A 25,943-nucleotide genomic window follows, 5' to 3' on the forward strand; every position below is an offset into this window, starting at 1 on the left:
AAACCTTCATTAACAACCTTTWATGGCAACAATGCCAATAGGTCAYTGTTTGTATCRATGTTCAGGAGAGCAACACCTTCCTTACCACTGGACTGAGTCAAATTCAAAATTGTCTGAAATAAGATAATCCCTAAGTCCTTGGACTCGGGTAATTAATTAAAGAGTGAAGTCTTATATTCTTTTATAGTCTTCTAAAATGTAATGGGGAATATGCTCTGAATAGTTGCAGGAGTTAGTTAATGCAAGTTTTTTTTCTAGTGCTGCTCTAAGCAGTAAGTATCAAATGATGTCTGTATTTGGCTTTTATAACTTGGAAGACAAATGTAGCCAAAACACAGGCTGTATGCCACATGCCTTTGGTACTTCTGGCACACTAATAACTCTGTAACTGTAATGTTTGCATATGGTCCTCTATGCAGCAGCTGCATCTGAATGTACCAGCTAAAAATGAAGTAATAAGCTTCCTTTTTGTACTGCAAATTAAATGCATACAGGAGCTAGAAATTGCACAAACTAAATACTGTTGAAAGTGTTAGTGGGCACTTACACCTATTGTTTAATCCAAAAGACCTTTTAAGAATATAATCCATAGTTTTACTCTGTGAAAATTATTGATGTTTAGCAACATAAAGGTGCATCTGTTTTCAGTAACTCCAGCTAGTTTCAAACAGTAACTCAGGATATAACATCATTTGTAGATAGATAGCCTTGAGAAATGGAATTAGTTAGGTAAGCCTCAGTGCCACACTGACAATTATCTGAATTCTGGGGCCAAAGCTGTTTTCTCCGCATAGCACATACTGCATCACACAAGAACTGATAATCTTGTTGACAGCTAACTCAGGTATCTTCGCAGGATTTTCACACYGTGTACATGCTTTAAATGACTAAATCACTTTCAAAACAAGACTTACTCGCAGCATTTCTGAAAATATTTACTCTATGCCTAAAGATTACCATATTTRCACTAATAAAAATTACAAGTTTGTATTGATTGTAATTTCCTTTTAAATGAATGTACAAAATCTAGCAACTWGTCGGCTGGCCTTACCATATTTCATTTGGCCATAATCCTAGCACTGTGTAGGTGAAAAAGCTGAAAGATTTATCCATTGCCAAAAACAGGTAAACAAATTTGAGAAATAACTCYGTGCTTTATCATCTGTGTTTGGTGTACAACTGAAACAAAGAGCCAGGATGTAACCGCTGTTATCCTTTTTATGTCACATCAAGATTAGATTCACGTACTACMCAGAGAGCTGTATGCTGAAGCACACAAGTTATAGCAGTTCCTCTTGACATCATCTTCAAGGAACTAGTGTCACAGGATCTGCTTCCTGGTACTATGAGTGTTTACTGGTCTTCAGAAGGGAATTCACCGAGATCATCTTTTTTCTGTACCAAACTGGTACAGGTGGAGTCAAAAAGGTCATCTAAGTCAGATCCTGCCCAAGTGAGGCGACAGTGGATTGTTTGTAGTGGCTCCCACCATTCTTAGGTTCTCTCTTTAATGGAAAAAGCGTTCGGTGAATAAAAGGAGAGGTGGAAAAGGGAATGCAGAGGGGCAAAGATGAAAAGAGTCAAACCAAAGATAACTACAGACAGTGCAATGAAGAGATGCAGTGGGAAGTGCCTCCCTGTCAACAAACTCTCTTAGTCAGGACTGCAGCACCAAAGCACACCAGGCCTTGAATGTGCTCCAAGGCCAGTAGCCACAGACTGAAAATCAGATTTTCTGAAAATGGCAATAAATTTGAAGAAACTTCAGTTATCTGCTCTATTTGCACTTTTTTCCATTCAGACTAGTAAAGAAGCTTCACTAAAGTGCTCCTCAAGTCTACTGAATAACCCCAGAAATCTTTCCGTAGCTATTTTGCAGTAAATATAACAGGAAACCCTTCCCAGTAGGCAGAACTATCTAAGGAAACACACTACATGTATGTAAAGAATGTTGGAGCATTCTTACTGTTCCAAGAAGCACGGGAGTTGACATGAAAAAATCTCTCTAAAAAAGTGATGTTAAGTGCCTAGATCTTGCAGCTCTCTCTCTGATCCTGTTACTGGCCATCAAAAATAATTCTGCTTAGGCCTAAGGAACAAAAGGGGTGGTAACTGGCACTTCTCACTCAGATTTTTAAGTGGGGTTGTATAATTGCCAACAAGTGCTACAGCACCTCTTACAATCTGAAAGTTCAACATCCATCCTTTATGCCACTATASGATTTTAGGCCAAGTTTTTGACCAGGCAAAAAACCTGAAAGAATCAGAAAATGTTGTGCTTTGAGGCTCAGAGATAAAGTTAACCAAATACATTCCTTTCACTCCTGAAAGAAAGTGTCAGTCAGTAAAGTAAATCTTCTGTCCAGCAATCTAGTTAGTTTTCCCTCATAATCTAAAATGCATAGGAATATAGTATAGAATGATGGTGTTTTTCAAATGTCAGAATGATTTTCCGTTTAAATTTTAGGTTTATATATATAAAACATAGAGAAAAGATCTAGTTTTGGTATTTCTAGATGATCTGCAATTTTTCCTATCACCTGTTACATCTTACTGTTTTTAAGTAGACATATAGTTACTAAAAAAGAACAAAGAGATTAATCTTCACACAGTTGGTTCAGCATCCTTTGTATGAAAGGTTATGCGTTCTGTTGTGCCCACAAATAGGAAAAAAAACTTTTACTATTCAGTATCTGATTCTAAATAAGATTCTTGTGAATCAAAAATCCAATCTAAAAGTAAGCAATTAGATTACTTACAATTAGATAAGTAATTAATTACTTAGTTGGGTAAGTTAACAACTACTTGATATTTCAATTAAGTTCAAAAAACTGTATGAACTGAAAAAAAAAAGCTCTCAAATTAGTGGAGATTAAGCAGTGACCATCATAGAAAGGGAAATACTGACACTGAAATAGCTTTTGGTTTTGTTAAATGAAAAAAAGTGATAAAACCAGAAAAGTCAATAAAATTGCTAAAATAAGTATCTGTAATTACCAAGATCAAAACCCAGTGGCTTTTTATTAAACATGAACTTTTGTTCTGCTTTCTATAATACGTAAATAGTACTGACAATTGGTTTGTGAGGCACTTGCTACAATAAAATGTAATTGTATCATGAGAGAAAGGTGACAATCAGGAGATCATGAAAAAATTACATATTCTCACTGGTGGTTAATTAGCCATGCAAAACCCCCTCAAACAGATATTCTCTTCTATTAGGAATGATTACTATGCAGGCCTACAGATGTCAATACCACAGTCATTCAAATACTTCTTTCCCTACTAATTGAAGGTTGTAAAGCTCTGGTGCCAAGGTTTTGCTTCCAAAGAGCTAATTTATGACTAGAAGGATATTTTATGTCTTCAGTTGCAGCAGCTACAAAACTCAGCAAATCAGAACCATCTGTGCACTGATACTTGAATCACCATTCATCTAGCAGCCTATCAGTCACATTAGTTTGCATCGTGCATTCTTGGCTCACGTACACTTGTGATGGTCCAAAGTTCATAAGAAATATTAAAAATGAATGGTACCCTGACCCTGCCTTATTGAACACACATCAGAGAAAAAAGCAGGGCTTTTGCATATGGGTAGTCCCAAGGCAGAGGTATTATGGGACTGACATTTCACAGCAGGTCCAGTAAGGCTGCTAATTACATCAATCTCCACTTATTAAAACAAGGTTTTATTAACTATATAGTTTCAGACTTAAAAAATACAAAGGGAAAACATAACATGATTGCTGTCAGCTTTAAAACTCAGTTAGTGCATCATATAGCTCTACATACCAATAAAACAGTTAAATCCTAGAATAATACATCCTCCAGATTAACGGGTGCAAGAATATAAAGGCAAATGACAAAGAACAGTCTGAAAGCAAGAAAATGAATTAAATGCTTTCACTAATGGTAACTTTGCTTTTAATCTGGTCAGAAAGAAAAACCTGGCATTCAGGCTTGTCTTCAWGATGTTAGTGAACAAAGTCCTTGACTTCCCCATTATCATGAAAGTACACGATTCTCCACAGACCTACTACTTTGAAGTGAGAGGCTGCAGGTCAAAAGGACTCATGACAGTTCTTCCTCCTTAAGGGTTGACATCCCACTATTTAGCAAAGCCAGGGGAAACAGGAATTAACAAACATGGTGTATTTAAGGCAAAAGAACTGCTGCGTCAGTCTCGTTTTGAGATCTTAAACTGTTTCTTCTTTTACAAAAGGAGAGACAACCACCCAGCAGGAGATCTCAGAAAATACTCCCACAACTGTCTTTCTTACTTTTGACGCTTTAGAAGCACAGTGATTTAGGGTGCATCCTGCAGCAGTAAATTCCAGCGGGCCATCGTAGTGAGTTCCACTTGACGCGAGTCCATCCAGCAGGATTTTTTTTAGCTCTCGATACTTCGGCTTTTCATCATAAGCTAAACCATAAACACATGCGAGAAACTTGGCTGTTTCACCTGCGGAGCATAATTTAAATGTAAATTTCACTTGGTGTAGACCTAGAACCTAAAGGTTTTAATTCCAAAATAGATACRAATGCTACAATGCCAAACAAGATGACAAAATTTCTCCTGAAGAAACATACAAAATTTAGAACTGATAGTATCTTGTGGTTTTGAGATGAGAAAACCAGAACATAAGACTTGGATAAACCAGCTAACCTTTCAGTGCTATGTCTTGTAATAGAAAAGCATTAATTTGTATGCTACTAAAACCTGGCCTACAAGTACAAAAGTTAATCAAAATATTTTATTGACAAGTATTCAGAGTTCATTCTAAAACAGAAGCATTTTGTATTTGATAGATCGTAATACCCTGTTAAATATTGAATATTTTCAATAATAGTATTTTAATCAGCATAGATATTGTACCTTGAATGCTTTGGAGAAAAGCAAACTTTTTTTTTTTTTTTTTTTTTTTTTTTTTTTAACATCTAATACTTGGACAAATGTTGTTTTTGAGAGTAAGTTCTAATACAGCCTAGTAACAGCATTATTTTGCTAACATTACTGAGTACTTCTAGAGACAGGGAAGCTGCTGAAAGTACAGAAATAATACTAGTAGGAAAAATGTGTAGAGAAAAACCATCTGTTATAGTCCCACACATAAAGTTTTATTATTATGCAGGTACATTGTGAATGTATCTTTTCTAACACAGCAGCATTCCAATAGTTCAAATACACGAATTTCACAGAAATAAGTGAACGCATCAAAAATARATACTGCTTTTGAGGGAAACTTGATGTTTTCCCTAAACCAAAGTTTTTTTTTCCTCTAGGTTACTTTTGTACTACTTCAGGCAGGAAACACACTGCAAGCCAAACCATACATTCAGTTGTTTTTTTAAACAGGATCCTAATATCCTAAGCAATAAACCTTCGTAGACAGTTGCTTACTATTTCCAGTTACCTACATTTCTAAGACAGTCACTGCTTCCCAAAATCTTGGATTACATATAGCTAAGATTTAATATGCCAGTATTAGATTCAGTTCTCTCCTGCAGGGACCGTGTTCTCACTTAATACAGAAAACTACCAGACTCTGAGAATTACATTATTAGCATTTATGATTTTTTTTTTAATAAAAAAGAAAAGTGGTTGAAGGAGGCCATTCTCCTGGTGGCAGTCCCTTCTCTCCCCCCTTTCTGGTGGTTGTATGAACAGTAAAGGCAGCATTTCAGCCACAAGAGTTCAGGCTGAACTCAACAGCTCAAGCTAGCCTCTAGGCACACAGCAACAATGAACCGATGCTTAGGTGCAATTTGACTGCACTCAGATATGTCACTATGTGGCACTAACCACTGACAAGATGGATCAAGATTTTTGCACTACCACTTGCAAGGGCTGAAAATCTAGCCCTAATGTCTACAACATCTACTTAGTAATTGTTTGCGGGCTAATACAGGAAACTAACAGCAAAAAAGAAGTTCCTGCAATAAAGCATTAAGTACCCTGCCTCTAGAATCACATATTGTAGAATCACCAGCATTCAGAATTGACCAGAAATTTACCTTCTCTTCTTGCAGTAAACAAGCCTTCAAGCTAAAACTGCTTAAACTGTAATAAGCTTTACTGGAAGGGTCTGATCCAGTTCCACTGAAGTCAGTAAAACTATGAGTTCAATTAAATTACGCTCTTAATTAATGAGTGTGATGTATATAATTCTCACAGTATTACATAAGTACCATGCTATCAGCTAAATATAGTTCTAGTATAGATATTGCAGGCTGAATTCTTCTGTTGAATATATATATACTAAGWGCTGGACCACTGTACTATCAGATTTTACACAAACAGGATAAAAGAAAACTGGCCCAAATGCATCCATTCATGAAGTAGCTGTATTTTGTACTATTTGTTATCTTAATACCACATTTAACACAGAACTGTGTTAAGTATGCACTGCATATGTACAGATAAGCACTGTGTATATGCAGATTTCTTTGCTCTTTCCCTGCTCTCTCAGATATAAAGCCCACTACCACCATCAAACTTGTACTCCAGTATCTGGCAAGAATCACATCCCAACCTTGTAGGAAAGAAGTGAACAATGGAAACCTCATCCCTGGCTCTTTCATCTATGGGAAAGAGGCTGAAGGCACCTTCTCCTCAGGATTTAACTAATGCAACAGCTAAACACAGGTAGACAGAAAAGGAAAGAAATTTTAGGGCAGGAGAAAGAGTATGTGGACAGGACTTAAAAAAGAAGTACAAGAGCAAAGAGGAAGACAGAAGCTGAGACCCAAAGTAGCCCCTCTAGGCTTGCAGTAACTGAGGCAGGCATTAGTAAACTGATGCAGATACAAGAGAAGAAATCAAGGTGATGCAAGACAAAAACAGAAGGTAGAAACTAGATTAAAAGGCCAGGAAAGAAAGTAAGAAAAAGTATCAGTGACAGTGTCAGTCAAACAGGCATCAGAGAACAGAAAGGCTAGAAAGGCTCAGCTACGACGGATGGGAGACCTAGACCACTCACAGGGAATACTCAGCAGCCTGTAACTGCCCTGAAGACTCCGCTTGGCCTGCACTCACCTGCCAGCCTGGCCCCAGTGCTCATTCTTATCTCTAGGATGCTTCTACTGACAACTGTGATTCTGCAGAGGTTGGTCTGCAGAGGTGATTTCAAGGGGTCCCATAAGGACGACTTATGCTTGCACACTGTAGTTTGCCCTAAGATTAAAGCCTAGTAATACTACATGGACTCAGGCTATTTGCCTTAGGGTGCAAGACTTGGTGATTAAGTTCATTATTTTTACAGAAGGCTTGGTTAACTTTGTAACACTTTTATTCTTCTGCTGCTCCCTCCAAATAGATTAAGGCATTTAAATATTTTTCATAGCAGACTAAAGAGCTATACGGTACATACTGTAAGCACACTTACTACATTTGCTTCCAGAAGAATCCCATTCCATCACTGAATGTGGGAGCTCATCCATAAGTCTGAAACAACACGAAAATGCAACAGTTTAGTGTGGTTCTGGAGCAGGTGATSCTTCACTTGGCATTTGGGAAGATAGTAAGTCTCAATTCCAAAGGGAGTGGACCTCCAGGAAAGCTAATGATTCATAGTATTGCTTTTTTAAAACATCTCCTCTTACCAGCTGTGTTTTTAACTCTTTGGAGTTTGCTAATTTCAGCAAGACTAGACTTACAGCTAGACTTGCATTAAGTTTTTTTTCCTTTGCAGATGTTTTACATTTTCTAGAAAGAAAAAAGCCCTTTGAGCTTAAATCGCTTGTTCTGATTTCAGCTTAACGATTAWTATTTGCTTTTTAAAATTTAATAAATGGTTCTGGTCTACTTAGTAGTCATTTAACATTAGATTCTTTCTGCCATATTGCTCATGAGCTGCTGCRGGATGGCTGTCAGTATCACAAACAAGCACGGCAGGGACACAGGGAGAGAAGGAAGTTAAGCAACTATAAATCCAGCTTTATAAACTGAAGAYGCAGGGCCACAGATCTACTTTTGATCTGTTTAAAACCAGAGACAGSCCTGTATGCTGCAGCTCAGAAAAAATCATATTCTAAAAACCAGATAAAGCAACAGCACCTCTCGTCTTGAAGCAGATCTGAATCATGGTGCTTTTCTAGCACCTCTAGGAACCTGCAGTAGCACAAGCTCCCTTGCTCTGAGAGAATGAAATCTCTTACTTTAGTCTAGTTATTAATACTACTAAAGGATAGAACTTAAGATGTGTCACCATGAAACCACAGGTCTTCATTTTTTTAAAAAAGGATGCAACATTACCAAAGTATTATTTATGGTCTAAATGTGTCTACATCTTTATGAGGCAAAGAACACACAAGAATATCTGCTTTGTGTTTTGCACAGCTGTAGAAGTATGCCAATGGACAGTGTTAGTGTTTTCTATCCTCCTCCCACTTAGTGTTTAGACTCAAAATCACATATTTTTCTTGTTTAAAGGAATCACAAAGGTCCATCCACCAGTAACAGGATGCATTCTCAAATGCATAAAATTGGAGGACATAGGCTAATAATCTTTGATTACATGAACTGGTTAGCCAGCCATTTCAATTTAATTCGTTTGGTACACATTGGCTTTATCCACACTTTAATTTCAGTCGAATTCTGCCAACAGGACAAATGTGCAGAATCAAGCCCACTGAGTAGGCCTTGTCCTAAGACATACTGCTGTGGTAACTGAGGGACACCACAGAAGTTTGGGCTCAAGAAAAATACCCTTATGCAGTTTTTTTTATTTTGTAACAACTGGAAAGGGGGATAGGATTATTTAATGTGTAGTTATTTGGAATGTGCATCTTTTTACTACAGCAGTGATTTCATTTCCCCATATAAAAAACACAGAAGTAATCTCAAATATTGCAATAACTACATGATTTATGAAAAAGGTAACTGAGCTCCTCTTGTGTTCTTCCTTCCACTCTTGACCATTCCAAAAACAGGATATCAGGCTAGATGGACTTTTGGTCTGATCAGGAGCTGTTTTTTAGCATCAGAAATAAAATCTAAGCTAAATTAAATGGAAATGTATATGCTTAAATGTATTTCATTTTCCCCAAATTGAAAATCCTAACTCAAATGGAGCACCCTCTCCAATTAAGAACTTCTGAAATCAAGTTTACCAGCAGGAATCTTTAAATATTGCCCTTCCAATGCCCAATGATTTAGCACACTTGCCTCAACATTCCAGTGCTTCTAGTTTCATCTACAAGGAATGACTTGAGAAGTCATAGGGGAAGGAGGAGAGGCAACTCGTAACAGAATCTGTGGTCCTGTTCTGGCTTTTGCTTTTCAACTGCACTCCACCTTCCAGCTGTCCTAGTCCCTTCCTCATCACAACCRTAGAGTCTCCACAGCAAAGGACTGGAACAAACCTGTCCGTGCTGGTAATGTACCTACTAACTTGCAAGCAACTGGCTACGACTATGTATACTGATGCCTGCTTCTGGCCCTCTAAAACAGTATAGGCACAGAAAAATCAGATTAAGTAAGAGGATGACCTGGACAAATCATCTAATGCCAAGGAACATAATTTGTTACACTAAGAGGATACTTCTGCTAAGTGGAATCTGTATCATTTTCTGTGCATTTCTTCCTGAGCTTCTCTTCAGTTGGCTTTCTGGAAATACGAGCAAACTAAGGGTTAACTGCAAGGGAAGAATTAGTGGAGCAGCTTGATTGATTAAATTGATTTAACATTGAATTGTATAAGTGTTACCTTGCAGGGGGTTGTGTAATGATCAGAACTTCTAAAGGAGAAATATTAAACATAACATACGATGTCAACATTTACAGATGCAATCTGTATTATCCACAGTCTGCAGGCTAACCTTTTTCTCTGTTGAGAGCCGATGCCACACTGAATTTGCAGATTGATTTCTGTGGATCAGCTATCCCTATTGTGTACCTCTGTTGTGACTTGCCCTACTTAGAAGTTTGCTGCTTTCTCCAATTGTGATGTTACATTTGTGGATAAGTACTCTTCTATCTATCCTTTCACAAGCTACACTGTACCACATGCAATTAACTCTCTCAAGTCCCAACTGTGAAAGCAGTGAAAGAAAACACTAATACACTCTGTTGCTTTAGTAAGCTCTAATGAGTCATGCTGGGAAGAAGAAAAGCTTCTAAGCAAGTTCTTTAGCATTTTGGTATTTAAATGTTTATAATGGCAGTTAGCTTATATGGCATTAAAAACCTACATGAAAATATCTGAAAAATAGGTATCAAGTAGAAAGTTAAATAAATTAAAAGCATGTGTGAAAGAAAACTTTCAAATGACTTTTGTACCATAGTCTCTACCAAAAGCACCTATGAAGTTTAATGGAAATCCACCCTGTTCTTCCGCATGCATGGTATCAGGTATACTCTTGTTCACTTTTTTTTTTTTAAAGAAACAAAGAGTATGAAAAGGTATGTAGCAGAGGAAATGACCATGTATTGTGCATTTATCATCACATCTCCACAGCAGTACATACATAAATGTGCAAAATGGTATATATGCATAGAGAGTTTGCAGTTATAACAGCTTTTAACATCTCTCTTAATTAAGGAAAATTGTTTCAGCTTTCATGTGAGATGATATCCTATAGGATGTAAGCTGTCTTTGAAATTCCATTTGAGACCTCTCTTGGTAAACGATGGAGTATGTTATAGGTRCATGCACGTGTGTGTTGCTTTATTTTTACTTTGTTTTCGCAGTCTGGACAGCTACAGGGTCCTTCAGGTTCTGTTCCCAGGGTAGTTTCCCACATAACCACTGCAGCATGCAGTAGCCAAGGATTTCAAGGTCACCTCGTCTAGATGGGGCTGAAACAGAAAAAGGAGTGGAAAAGGAGGAAAAAAAGATGAAGAACCAATTCTTAGCAAACAGAAAAGACTTTGATTGAACTACTGTTGATGAAATATGAAAAAGCCAAATGGGCAAAGTGTTTTGTTTGTTCAGCTGTATTAGACCTAAAACGCCCAGGCTTTTGGCCACAGTCCACAGACAGGCAGTGACTTGTTACTGTTGAAGTAAGGGTCAGTTTCCTCACCTCCTCCAGCTTCATCCTTCCTCAGTCTGGCCTGTCACATGGACTTGATCCCCATGGCCTCTGACATGATCCAGACAGCCCATAACTGAGCACCAACACTTTCTCAAAGAGTCAAGCAGTAAAACAAAGAAATAAATGTCTGCTGCTAAATTGCTAACATATGTTCCAGGAAGTCCATGGGGTCCACATTGGTCATGCAGGGACCCTGTAAGTGCAGACTAAACACTGATGGCCTTTCCTGTTCTACTACAGAACTATTTGAACTTGGAAGATATGACAAAACTGCCATCTAGTGTACATTTACACACCAAAGTTGACTGCTTACAAGTACCATGAACAGTTTAGCGATTGTAGCGCAGGCTAACACACTTACTATTTAGGAAGTCCTAGGTAAACTTGCCCCTACCGTTTCCAAAAACTAAGTTATTTCAGAAACTACTTACTGACACCCTGAACAGCCCAAAGGGATATACCGACTATAGAGTACAACAGAAATAATACTATCAAAAATTAATGCTATGCCCAAATATCTCCTGTACAGAAAACCAGGTAAGTTAATTTATAGATTGACTTTTGCAAGAAAAAGGAAGTAAAAGTACAATAGAATTACTATTGCTTATTGCTGCTCTGAGTAAAATAAACTTAAAAAGAGAAAACACACAATTGCTGCAATATTTCTTCTCACAGAGTTGACTTACAGCCTACAGTTTGAGAGACAGGACAATACAGAATATGCTAACATAGAAACTGTTAATCATGATTAAAATAAATAGATGTAAAAATTAAATTTCCAAAATGAATTTCAACTCACCAAGAATGAAAGAAGAATTCAGATTCGTTTGGTACTTTTTTTCTAGAGTATAGACTAGTAGTAGAGCATAGTGCTGTTAATCCAATTGTAAATAGATATTGTATTTTATGGATCTTCATTAAATAAATTCCAGAAAGTCACTCAGCAAACTTATCGTTTAATTTAAGAAGTCACCGCTAAAAGCTACAGTGCCAACATATCATAACCGTTTCTTGTTACCATACACACATTACCATAAAAGCAGAAGACAAGATTAGTTCTTATACATCCTCTATCTTAACTACTATTAGGCTATCCGATTATTAAAGGCCCTTCAATCTAACAGAATGCTACATCATCCCCTGGGTGTCATTTATTTTTTGCACTAGGTTCAACAATGTCCTAATGCAAGACTTGGCTCTCATATTAAAATAAAAACACAATCTCTACCACTTGCTGCTCCGTAGCAATTTCTTCAGTCATAAATCTCCTGTTAACTGTGGAACAATTCCATTCATACACATGTGTTCACAACTCCTTTTTCCATTATGGCAATTCCAGATTATAACCATATAAGCCAGCATTTTCGATTGCAGATCCTCTAATTTGCACAATACGCTTTTCTAGCATCTGTTTGTATAGGATGGGCTAAATACAAAGTGGCCTTTTGAGAAGAAAAGTTAAAGTTATACTGGACCACCTTTTTTYCCACTGAGAGTAACAGTAAGTCAATTAGATTTCAGAATCTAACCTAAGATAACTGGTTTGCTGATGAAAGAGTCCCCAGAGAGTTGAGTTTACTTAGTTTGGCCATGTCTAATTACCTTGTAATTCACATTTAGATCTTTTGCCCATTTCCTGACTACTATGTCAGGAATATACACAATAAGACTTATTAATATGTTCCTAATGCCATAGTAGTCAGCTGAGGGCAAAAAGTAATACACATAACAAAGCCATATATCACCACAAATAAAGGGAACATGTTTTACAAAGAGATGGTAAAATCCCCTATCACTTTATCAGATCCCTTGAAGTGTTTACTACATAAAGACTTCTACATGTGGTTTTCATAGATCCACATGAAAATGTCAACATTTGATCATAGCTTTCTCCCTGCTCCTTTCTTGGTTCAGTATTAGAGATGCCAGCTTCCTCAACTTTTTAAATAATTTTGATCCTTTCAAATAAATAAATAAGCAAGATAATATTTAATTAATTTATATGATCTATGAACAATGGAATAGATTTTCATCCCATATTAAATCCTAATACTTGTATTTCAACTGTATAATTATTTGGAAAAACTAATCTAATGCAATTTGAGAGTACAAGAGTTCTCATCAAACATAACTGCAAGAACTTAGTCTGGCTTCATTTTAAATGTGATAGTCGTGCAACAACAAAACAATTCCACCTGTCATTATTACAGGAGTACATAGTTAAAATAATACTTATTTAAATCAAATTCTCTTTTATTTCCTGTGGACTAAAAATTTCTGTTTTTTTTAAAAAATAGATATTTGATTTCTACTTTCCTATTCTTTTTTTTTTTTTTTTTTTTTTTTTTTTTTTTTTTTTTTTTTTTTTTTTTTTTTTTTTTTTTTTTTTTTTTTGTTTTTTTTTTTTTTGTATTTTAGTCTCTCATGAAATACTATTTAATGGGACCACATTGGTGATATTTTATTTTACAGCATTTTTATAATTCAACTTTTTTACTTGAAGATTTAAGGCCTTATTCTATACTCACTCCTGCAAAGATAAATTAGGAACAACTCCACTGAAGTTAATGAATTAACAACCATTTCAACGAAATCAGAGTCAGGCCATAAGAAGTTTTATATGCAACACAAACATATATACCCAACACGCAGGCACAGGGTTGAACAGTAACTCAGAATAATGTAACTGAAGCAATTCATATCGAGAAGAGAATATATTATGTCTCTCTGTACACCAGATTTGGCAGTTTGCTGAATTTTAATATAAATTCAGATTACTATTTCAAAACAGAACATAAATGATTTCACATCAGCCACTCTAAGCTCTCAATACTACAATGCTCTACAGAACTCATCTTCAAGTCATATATAAACGAGAGTTTTCCTTTATGGCCCTTATTAAGCCAGCTTTCTCAAGCCCTTTGTAAAGATCTAGGAGGGTAATGAGCGACAGGGATGAAACATTTTTCTATAATTTTTAATTAGTACTGTTGCACTATAATTTTACCATTGATATTTCTTTAGATTGGAAACCTTTCATAGAAAGGATCATTTTAGTTGCTTCTATTGTGTTTACATGCAGTGGAATCTCCAGTTCTTAATGATATTATCAGCATACAAATTCATATTAATTTGCAAACAATTAAAACTCATATACCATAACCATTAATTCAAAAGCCCACAAAAAAGACTGTTAATATGACCACGGAGAAGTGAAATTATGTCAAAAATAAATTATCACGGTGTTTTAATCTACAACGAACTAAAAGTGACAGAACTTTTAAACTCAGGGTTGAGAAGTTAAAACCAGACACTCTCAAGATCTTGTCAAAATCAGTGCTTGCATTACGGGCAGGAGGAAGGTAGAGATCAGAAAAACAAACAGTGAAGTATTTTCTTCCTCCACGTCCTGGTCAGTTTGAGGAATTCACTGCAGCAGGATAGTAAATGACTGAATAGAGTGGATGGTTAAAAGGAAAGAAGAAGTCAGATAAATGTTAATACTTATAGGCCATTCTATACAGATTCATCTTGTCTTGAGGASAGTTGCTTGCAGGGGCCAGGAACAATATCTCCTTTCCCTCTATACAGTTCTATATCATCAATATGACATTTGTTTGCCAATGTACTCATGGCATAATAACCAACACCAGTCATAGCATGCTGGAAAGAAAAAKACAGTTAATCCAAAAAGCAGGTTTGCATGACAGCTCTTCAAGAGAATTCAACTTCAAGCATGGCAATGAGCAACTTCTTCCTATGCTCCTTGCGGCAACTGTGGCCAGTGCCCCAAACTTGAATCCCAAAGCCAAACACTCAACTTTTCATGTGGCTGACAGGCATAAGACATATAGTGTACCGGAGAAGGGTTCCTGAACTCACCCACACAGAAGATGCAACAGGGGCTCTCTAGCAGTTCCATCACCTCCCCGTAGGCTGTACCAGGTGGTCACAGAGGTGTTGCTCTGAGAGTATCAGCCTCGTTCTCCTGCAGGCTCATATCTTTTCAAAGCCAGGATCAAGACTGGCTAGTAGCCTACCCCTCGGCAATATCCTATCCGTCACAGGATGCCCAAGAGTCACATAAGTTACCTCACGAGTCACAGAAGCAGCAACACTCCTGTCTCTGTCCTATCTCTCCTAACTTATGAGCACACTGTGAGCCAGCAGGTCTTACAGGCTGCAAGTTCCCAAATGTTAATGGGATTGTCCAGCTGTACTAAACAATCACAATAGCCTCATCTCCCAACTCCGTCCACGTGCACTCTTCTCAAGCTTAAGAATAACAACCTCCAAACAAGCAGTTACATACATCCACTAATTGAGAGTAGCTAACTGCAGAGCTCCCTAATTTTCACCCCGCCATAAAACAAGATTGGAACCAGCACCAGGACTCATTTCTTATAAACATGGACAACGAGAGAATAAAAATTAGAACTAGTGAAATGTGATGCACTGAAAGCAACAGAGCTGGAGGCCTGGTTTGGTGAGGAGGAGTTCAAGTAGTAAAAAGATGAGAAGATGTAAGTAGTAGGAAAGTGAGAAGACATAAGCAAACTTCAGCACGAGGATCTGCATATGAGATAAAATGGTGCTGACAATAGGTCTGGGTACCTGATTGGGAGTTGGAAGTAAAAGGTCCCATGCTAGCAGAAAGGAGAACAGGTCATAGGAGAGTGGGAACACGAAGTTTTACTCCTCCCTCACAGCTGTGTGGTAGAAAAAAAACATGGAGGTAAGGGGCTAACAAGTAGCTATAAGGTTAACTTAGAATTTCTGGTTTCAAAAATTAGAAGACAAAATTAAAGAAAACAGCCATTTCCAAGCCACACTCATCAGATGTGCCACGAAATTGAGACGCTCATCATTGTATTTTAACTACTTCTGGCCATTCTCAGCAGGGCATAAGTTTACAGAGAAGTTTTTAAGAACTTATTTGATCTTCTTCTTTCTCCTTGCCCAAAGCTGACTCTCTGTTCACTTACTATAACCTTCTGCTCCCTTTTCTCCTGACATTCAACCCGACATCCTGCTCCTTCTCCAAACTTCCGATTTATCCAACATTCAAAAACTAGAACATCTTTTTATTTACATTGTACTGCAAAGTTCTGCCTATTTTTCATGAGACACGTTAATCTCCTTTTATTTTTTGATTTATAATTTGTCCTGCATATAGTCTTTGGGAAACACATGGCAAACGGCAGCAGATCTATAATTCATTTGACCAACATAAAAAACACCAACAGGCTCCCTCTGACTACCAAATACATGTGGACAAACTCCAACTATACCTCTAGATCCAGAGCCATTTACAGCTAAAGTGCTCTGGAAGACACGCAGGTTCAGAAAGAATCTATTTCCAGGCTTAGGTGTTAATACTCTTGTATAGCACAGAATCATTGAATGGTAAGGTTGGAAGGGACCTCTGGAGATCATCTAGTCCAACCCTCAGCATAGCCCTGTATTGGGATTGAGCCCATGACCTTGGCATTAGCAGCACCATGCTCTAACCAACTGAGCTAAACATCCTTCCTCAGAAAATGAGCCCTGCATATATTCTAGTCAACCCCTGCAAGTAAAAGAAACAGTACAAGGGACAAACACTGAGCTATGTTTTTAACGCCAAAATACAATGGATCTGTTAGAGCAGCAGGAAAAACAAGAACAAAAACCCCAGAACTTTTCCAATAATCAGGCCGACGCCTGCACTGTGCTGCACAAACACAGTGCGCAAGCATCGTGACGGACCTCCAGGAGCACGTACTGCAACAGCCCAGCGTGAAGGGCACAAAGCGCTTGCCAATAGGTTGCAACAAAGACAAATGCAACTGTCTCGCCTGAAAACAGGGCATAAGAAAAACCAAAAACAAACAAAAAAACCACCCCAAACACAAACTTTTGCTCAATGAAACCAGTTTGAGAAGAAATGTATTCACTACCTACCAAGAAGAAAGTAACAATCAGTGGACCTAATTGATGCAAACTATCAGATGCTCCATGCACCCCGAAGCCTGCCAAATATCATCCCTACTACCTAAAGTAGCTTTTATTATTCTAGATGCATATATCAGTTTTGCAAGAATTTAGGTAGGTTCACTACGCAATGCAACAGACAACCAAATTGCCAGTATTTATTATGAAATATATCTGTTAAAAGGAAGAGAAGAACTATCTTGAAACGTATGGCAAACAAAAAAGTGTTAGAGGGAATTCTACACAGACAGTTCATACTCTTCTGTTCATCAATGACAGCAAATTAAAACTGGTCTTATGCACTCAATGCACAGGACTAGAGTATTTAAAAAAAACTCAATATGTTAAGCGCAGTACATCTCCAGAGAAATTAGGTATTGACTGCATGCCTCAGTGAGTAGAAAATCTACAAAAATCCATAAAATGCATCGATCCAAATATTACTTTTTAACACTATGTAACAATTTTTTAAATGTATATTGTGTGTGGATATAATTTTCGTTAATTATCATGCAACACGCAAAAATGTAATACTGTTTATACAGCATGGTCTTTAAAAATGAATACAAGGTTATACTCACACCATCAAACACTGTGCTAAAACTAACAATGAAGTTATGTGTCATATGGAATTTCCACCAAACGAGTGGTGCAAACGAGTTTTAATTAAAAATGCCCTGTAGAATGTTACCTTGTTCAGTGCTCCTTACTGGCCACAGGCTAAGCTGCAAAAAATCTTGCCATTGAATACAAGAAAGCTGATGGTGTGACCAGATCTGGCGGCAAAGCCTTGATTTGGTCCATGACTTGGTTCAAAATTACCACTGGATATAGACAGAGGATGTAACTAAGACTGTGCTGAACACCTGACAAGTCTAGAAGCCTTCAAGAAGCATTGCGGCAGCCTCCAAAGCCCCCAAACACTGGAAGGAATGCAAGCGGACTGTGCAAAACTTACAAAAGTAAAATAAAAACAGCATGAAGAGCCAAGACACAAGGCAGGGCAGCTGCTTCCAGCCTCTCCTAACTCAGGGAGAATTCCTCTACAGTTCCAGCATAAAGTCCAAACCACCAGGACCATCAATTGCCATCAGCATACATTAAGCTAACCTGTTTGAAGACACTGATTCACATTCAGTTGCCATAAGAACAGCATGTCCAGCTCAGCCCTTACCAGAGATTATCAGAAGAATAAAGACTACTAATTCTATCACTGCAAGTGTTGCCATACAGTGTCCATGGGAGCAAGTGTCCTGGATTTCAGAGGACTGTGTAGCCTCTAAAACTGACAAGCTCCACAGAGAGCTTGGGGAATGAATAGGTATGCAGCTGGGTTAATCTCTCAGTTCAACTAGTGAAACACCAGTGTTGATATAAATTAGTGGGAAGTGGTTGCATTTGACTGGCTTTATGGAAGGAGGTTATCAGCTTCAAACATCAGCAAGAAGCACTTTGGAAAGCAACAAWCTCATAATTCTGTTTTAAATTTCAGCATGAAACTCAAATCACTATATATTCAGGTAGCTGCTTTAAAAATAGAAAGCAAAATAAATCACAATGTTCTCATTTGTCTAACTCAATACAACAAATGGTACTAGTCAGGGATTTTTAGAGTTGAGACATTCATGCCACTATATACACTCAAGAAAAGCCCTCTGGAAAGGACTTCATGTATGTAAAGTAACTTTTAAAAAATAAACTATATTGAAAGAGCACTAAAATAAAAATTATTCCACCCCGAAAAGTTGAGTAACACCAGAATTGAGGTTGTCAATGCAGTCTTTAAAAACTTTTCAGAAGAGCACCCCATTTCACTTTGTAAAGGATAGACTGTGCTGACAGAAAGAATCATGTACTGAGAGTTCAAGAGACTGTTAAGCAACAACCTTTGCCCCATGTGTGGGAAAACTTGCAGTGCCCTGATGTCCTTAAACATCTCTACAACTCTACACCTCACAACAAAAGATGAAGGAAAGCAGTCGYTGTGTTTTGCCTTCTAGATCTGCAGAATCTCACACAGTTAATGCAGCTAGACGTTTTCCCTGGGATGTTGAGACCTGCTGCAAATGGGAAACTCCGGTAATTTGACCTTAATGGATTCAGGCTGTTACAAAGCTGGAGCTCGAGCCGAGGCATTCAGCGTGAATACTCTGAATTCTCTACAACATGCCAGATTTCAYATCATGTTCTGCAGGCTATTCTGTTGGGAGCAACAGCAAATCTGGAGATTCTCTCTCTGCAACTATTAACAAGCATAATTTTTTTCAGTTCTCAGATTGAGGTAAACTCACTCAAGCTACCTTTCTGAGTATTTTCTTTTCTAGACTCTTCCACTTCTCACCAATTCAACCATGACTTCAGCCACTTGAGGGGGTAATCTAATCCACAGTTTGCTAAAGACAACAACTTCACTCACACTTGCATGCTACTAGTTTACCTGCCACATGTCCACTGGGCATATTAACTGCTATGTCTATCCAACTGCTGAATCCCAAATACACCAGCCTCTAGTTATTCTTCCAAAAGCATCCACATAAAGTACTAGTACTTAGCCACATGTCTCTCACTACTAGGAAAAATAGCCGGAGTCACGTCTCCAGAAAATACACTATATGCTTGGGTGATCTAGAAGAGCTGAAACAGATGCCCTCTTCACTACAACGTATTTTTTAGTAGGTGAAATGCAATTGTCTTAGCGGCAAATACTTGACAGCCTTATTTCATTTTTTCTAATGACCAGAGCTAAACGACTGCAGGTTTTAACAGCACCGGCAAATTATCAAGACCTTCTACATTACATGGTCAATGGTCCTTTTAATAGAAAAAGCAATAATATACAGTTGTTTGTGCCAACTAAAACTCATTAGAAAGTATTAGTTTAAGGTAACAGTTCAGCAGCTATTAACAAGCACAAATTTCTGTAGTTATCACTTGTGACACTGTGATCTTAGCAAAACTGGCAACATAAAACYATTCCTTTTGTTTTAGAAGATCTTGAAGTGGGGAGGGGAGGCAASGATAAAGAAAAGTTAACAAAAACACTGCTTCGTATTAAGAGTCAAAGTTTTTCAATAATCACCATTTTTTCACTAGCATAACATTAGAATTGACTTTTTGTCTTGCTGACATAGCAACTAAGAAAGTTGTGTTGCATTGACCATATTGATTGTGAACAATGCAGCCATCAGTGGGACTTTGCACCATATATTTTCGATATTGACCTCTCATTCCCTTTTCCATGGCTCTATGGGTCTGCTATTGGATTTGGACTTCAGTGTAATAAACAGCTAAGGTTTAATTAATGGTAAATGAATACAAGACATAGGTTATGACTTTAACTAATTAGGGAATTGTTGAATTAAGTCTGCCTTGGAATGCAAGGCAGTATAATCAATATCCAATAAAAGGACTATGTATGTAATTTACCTGCAAATGTGTTTCCAATACCATCAAAGTGAGTTTAAATAAGTAAGATATATGAAAGGCTACTGGAAAAAAGATTTCAAAAGTTAACACTTTATGGGCTTCAAAACAGGTTTTCTCCTTGCAGAAGCAATGTCATCTTAAAATATCCTCTGATAACACGGATGGTGACACTCAGATACAGATCTCCGTAAAGGCCTCTTCAGAGACTTGGAACATTTTTCCTTGACAACAGTAACAAATATTGCCGTCTCTGTAGAGTACAGCAAATACAAACCAGTACTCTCAACACAGATCAATCAAGTTTAATGGCACGCTTCTCTTAAGGCATCTTGGTCTATCTTCCAGTACCATACATGCAGGAGCCTTTCAGTTTTAATCATGCTTCCCCCAACAGCACCAAAGAAATGTTCCTAGGCACAAGAAGAGGTCACCACACAAGGGTCGGATCAACCCTGAGCAATCCTCAAGACTACTTCTGTTGTAATATCAGCTCACACAGCCTGATTACTCATTCTGTAATCATTCCTCTGAAATAAAATAAAATAAAATAAAATAAACCTACCTACTCCCTTGTGGGCATCTAAGCTGGTAAACTCTATTGTCCCATTATGGCCCTTCCTAGGATTTTCTTGATACTGTTTGTGGTTCCCATTGGGACAATATCTGTAGGAAAGTCCATAATCTGCAAGATAAACCTGGAAGACATGAACAGACAAATGAATAATGCTTTTGTCCTTTGAAAGTATAACCTTTATAATTAGGCCTTAAGAAACTGATAGGTTAAGGACAGCCTTACATCTAAATTTTATTAAACCAAATGGTGCCTCAGGATAAAATATGTACAACTGGGGGCTATAAGGGCTGCCCTCCCCATTTAAATCCTACTACTACCATACTCTTATCTTATTTCAAAGACGGGTAAATTTAAGTCTTTTTTTTTTTTTTCCTAAGCTCTCTCCTTTCTAGGTGGGCATCTAGATATCATAAATGGCAATATGCCTTTTATGTATCCTCATGTTGCTTAAGGGACCCCTTCCTCTCCTTACTAAAACATGTACACCTCACCCCCACACAAATCCTCCACCAACTGCAACTGTACAATTTCATAGTAATAGCACAATGTAAAAGCCACAGAGGAAGTGAGAGGCAGGAGCTTTCCCTAGAACACAGTACTACAGGGCAAACAAGGAATGTAACCACTGGACTGCTGGGCACTAGCTGGGCTGTAGCCTCATCTTTATGAATGTCACTGCCAGTAACTTCACAACGGAAATAGTTATTTAAACAGAGCATGTAAGATAAAGTAAAACAAACCAGCTCTCTGCCTGCCATGCTCCAAAACCAGAAGGCAATCTCAGTAAATCACTCCCAAATTTGAAATTTTAGATTTCCTTCTGAAATTCAAAATGAAGTTTTAAAAAAGGCAGAGTCAAACGGCACGCTAAGTTACTCTGAAACAAATCCACAGAACTAAATCAGGATTAAATCATAATTAAAAAAAAAATGGACCCACACTGTGTGTACCACATCAAGTTCATGCACTCTGCAACGTTTATCTTCATATCCTGGGACAGGTCATTTTTTCCAAGATACTTCACTAGTTACCCAAGTAACCAGAGAGAGAAGAGGAAAATCCCATAGCTCTGAATGTCGTATCTGGCAGATGAGCTCGCATATTCTTAGCACTTTGCTGCAAAAACAAGTATTAACAGACTAAACTTACAGTCAGGCTCACTTTCATGGCATTAAAAGTAGAAAGCAGAGCAGCTCAAGAGAACTGGATTTTACTTCCTGCTCTTCTGCTGCCTGTCAAGACATTCCTGAACAAGTTACCTGACCTCTACACTTCTGCTTTTCTACAGGCACAGTGCACTAACACTGCATCCATGTCAATTCTGTCATTCTCATGTTTTAAACTAAGGGCACAAGTCCACTGTATGAAATTCAGATTAATATGTTCCATCTTCCTGCACTGGACTTAATACATGCMCACGGCTAACTACTGCAGGGCAGGTTACAAGCAGTAACTTGTTGAAAGCAGCTAGAATTTAATCACAATCTGTCCGCCCCATAATCTCCCATAGGTTATTTTCTCACTCATTTTCACACTCCCACCTGGCCTTTGCCCCCTTACATTGACCAGTTCTCACATTAGGTAATTGCTTTTTAGAAATATTTCAAGTATGGTATTTTTCACTTAAAAAAAAAAAATCCATGACTGCTATTATATTGCCAATGGAAATGATCTCTGGGGAAGAAATTAGACCATCGGAAGTCATACAGAGATCATTTCTAGTAAATCACATTATGTTATAAAGAAAAACTCTTTTTCTTATTCTAAGCTTAGTTTTTGTTTTCTCTTTAGCTAAGAAATAGCTTATCCTATAAAAGTCTGTAATAAACTCTTCTGGCATTCACTTTTAATTTAATTGTATCACTCTCGGTAGAGGAAAAACAAACAAACAAACAAAAGCCCTCAAGAAAACTTAACGTGTTATTTTGTAGCACATTTTGTTGAATTACTGATTCCTGTTTGTGCTCCAGGCAGCTTCAAATCCTGGGATGGCTGGTCTCTTGGTTTTACTGTTTCTGCTGCAGGATCTGTGCTTATTTGGAGCRTGTAAGCTGGGATGCAGCACTCACTTCCTGCAGGGTGATGGCTTTTAAGATTACTGATGATGTTTTTCACCTGACAGACTATACAAACTGTGAGATAAGATTAAAGACCGTAGGCATGTTTAGAAAATCTGGGACAAGCCATAAACTATGCTGGGTTCGTCGGTTTGATTTTCTCCTGCATTCATTCTCTAGTGTATTCCTGATGCTCTGGTATCTGTCCTATAGAGCCCACAGTCGGTGTTAGAACTAATCTGAGCTACCATGATATCAAGTTTTGTGAAGCTTCCACATCCTCTGCAGGCTGGGAAGCAGCGAGGAGGCTGGAAGGTGTACTCTTTCCTGAGTAAGCAGTAAATTTTAGATTTTGCTTGACTGTGGACATCTGGCACATACAGTTGACTGGAATGGACTTCAACTTCTAAATATTCAGCCTGCATCTTATACTAAAATGAGAATTTAATCATTAAGAGAAAACAAGAAATAAATATCTCTGTCAGCTCTCTGGTTCCATCTGGGCTGGAAATGCTATAGGTTTTTCCCACATGCAATAGGTTTTTCCCATATGACAGCTCAACCTTGGTGGTCTTAATAGGGTGTCTAGAAAGTAGTCTCAAATATACATCAGCCAAATTTGAACCACACAAATACTGTGCCTTATCTGTAAGATGGTAACTGTGTGCTCCTAAATCATTTTTAAGCAAGAAATTTGCTTAAAATACCTTTTGTAGTAATTCAGCGGAGCTGTTTTAAAAGCTATACTGAAAAAAAAAACTCTTTGAAAGTGAAAAATAGCTTTAGGTTATTCGGTCCTGACTGAAAAAAGCAAGACTTGAAAACCAAAAAGCAATGATGTCTTAAGCCATACAAATCCAAGTTGGCCATTATGATGGACCAACAAAATCAGTTCCCTTCAGTTTGTACAAAACCAGCAATACACTGTTACTACTTTGCCTAAATTTCTTTTCCTTGATTTCATCTGTTCTAATTATACAACTATCATCATAAAATATATTAGTTCTTCATAGCTAGCTGTCACTTCTTTGATAATGCGACACAACGTGGCCTTCCAAACTCACTCAGAACATGGCAGGTAAGAGTAGTTAAGTATCTTGTTCTGTTTGTTTTTAACATGATAGGGAAGGGGGGAAATAGAATCAACATTAAAGAAGAACAAAAATACTGAAGGTACTGTGTTAGCATGTGTTTCCATACTGTTTCAAAATAGTATTTTTCATCTCCACACTTTCTATAATAAGAACAAAGCAGAAACAAGGCAAAACAACAGAGAGGCAGAATAAGGTAAGAAATTTCAAACAGAAGAAGAGATACCAAGAATCAGGAAGGTACAACATTGACATTAGCCTAGAACAACTGGTTTTAGCTGTGTTACATGATACACTTTTGCCTTCCCGCCACTCACTTATTTTAACCTAGCTGATTTTATTCAGGGTTTTTTTCCAAGTGTTTTTTAGAAACATATTTCAGTTTAGCTTAGCATGGTCTGTTATTAATAGATTGTATTAGAGATTATGAGCCAGACTTCCAAAGTCTTAGCACTTAATTTCATGCAAACATGAATATGTTCATCTTACTCAAACAACCAGCTGTATAAGCACAAATACCTATCTAACTGCACAAGCAAGCAGTTGTAGTATTTAGCAGTCCCCTGGTCTTTTTTGTGCATGATTCCCTCATCACAGTGCTTTATATCTGATGTGCTAAACATACAAAACATCTACAACGTATATATTATAACTGCACTGATCTGGGAAGTCATAGGCCTGGTACTTTGGATTCTCATGGTGTTTTCTTTTATCTTAACATACACCTAACAGATGATTTATCCCTGAAAGAATAACAATACCCAGATTTTCTTTGGACGTTTTCTCTCCAGTTGGTTCCATTATTAACTTTACACAATGCTCTGTAAATAATTAAGTAGATCTGTACTTATAAGAGGCAGATTGGTTGCTAATGGCCATAGAGCTGTCAACTTAATACGAATACTATTCTACAAAAAAGACAGACTAAAGAAAGTCTTAGGAGTGAAATACCTCTTGGGGTAAAAGTCTGAAGTACAGTGACTGGGACAGAAATAGCATCTTCCACAAAACCAAGGAAGCCAAGAAAGCAAGACAAGGAAGGAGGAGGAATGGATTAACCAAAGAATAGAAGAGAATAAATCTTCTGCACCTGTGAAGGGACGCTAGGCCACTAGATGACCTTTTTCAGTCACTTTTTAAAAATTCTGTATTCACTGCCTAGAAAGCTGTTCCACCTGAAGAAGATATGGCATGATACACAGGGTAGTTGTTCTTTCTCACTTTTACGCTGTCACACACACACACACACACAGCGGAGTAAGACTCTAGGAAAAAATACAGGGAAAGATGAAATGGTCTTGCAGGGTGAAAAAAAAATGTTACTATGCTAAGAAAAGGAAAAAAAATAAAAATCAAAAGATGTGAGAAAGGAATGGAGAAAACCTGATTTGGAATATTAAGAGAGAAACATTCTCAGCAACAAACTCTTGGAGAGAAAAGTATCAAGAAAGCAGAACTTATAAGTATCACAAAATATACGTATCAAGAAAATAGAAGTTCCGGCAAAACGGTAACATTCTTAATAAAAACGTAAGTGAAGTATTGTGTTAAAAAAGTTTAAGTTTTTTGTTAAATTTGTCTGAATCTTGCTAAAATGTAACATTTAAAAACAGAACAACAACATTTTGACTGGAACAGGGTTTATTGTATGTTTTAGATAAAAAGACAAGCATCAAATGGACTCAGAGGACTGAGTCTAAGCAGGGTGAAACCATCTCACAGGTTGGACTAATACTGGAGCAAAGAGCCCACAGAAGAAAAGAGAACTGTAATATCTAGAGTACT

General features: G+C 37.5%; 1 protein-coding gene across 6 annotated transcripts in view; it reads right to left on the bottom strand.

The window, feature by feature from the left end:
• Positions 1 to 25,943, bottom strand: part of VRK2 (VRK serine/threonine kinase 2) — a 51,375-nt gene that overhangs the window by 4,606 nt on the left and 20,826 nt on the right. For all 6 annotated transcript variants that reach the window (XR_014895837.1, XM_085304901.1, XM_085304899.1 and 3 more), the window contains exons 8-11: positions 20,999 to 21,131; positions 10,678 to 10,798; positions 7,386 to 7,444; positions 4,281 to 4,462 (exon numbers count right to left, since the gene is read on the bottom strand). Coding sequence is in view for 5 of the 6 variants with exons in the window: in XM_085304901.1 (XP_085161027.1) it covers positions 4,281 to 4,462; positions 7,386 to 7,444; positions 10,678 to 10,798; positions 20,999 to 21,131 (495 nt within the window). In the remaining variant the exon portion in view is untranslated. The remainder of the gene's footprint in view (positions 1 to 4,280; positions 4,463 to 7,385; positions 7,445 to 10,677; positions 10,799 to 20,998; positions 21,132 to 25,943) is intronic.

This window comes from Rhea americana, unplaced genomic scaffold, assembly GCF_003343005.1.
Source record: "Rhea americana isolate MKP2758 unplaced genomic scaffold, rheAme1 scaffold_212, whole genome shotgun sequence".
Classification (NCBI taxonomy): Eukaryota; Metazoa; Chordata; class Aves; order Rheiformes; family Rheidae; genus Rhea; species Rhea americana.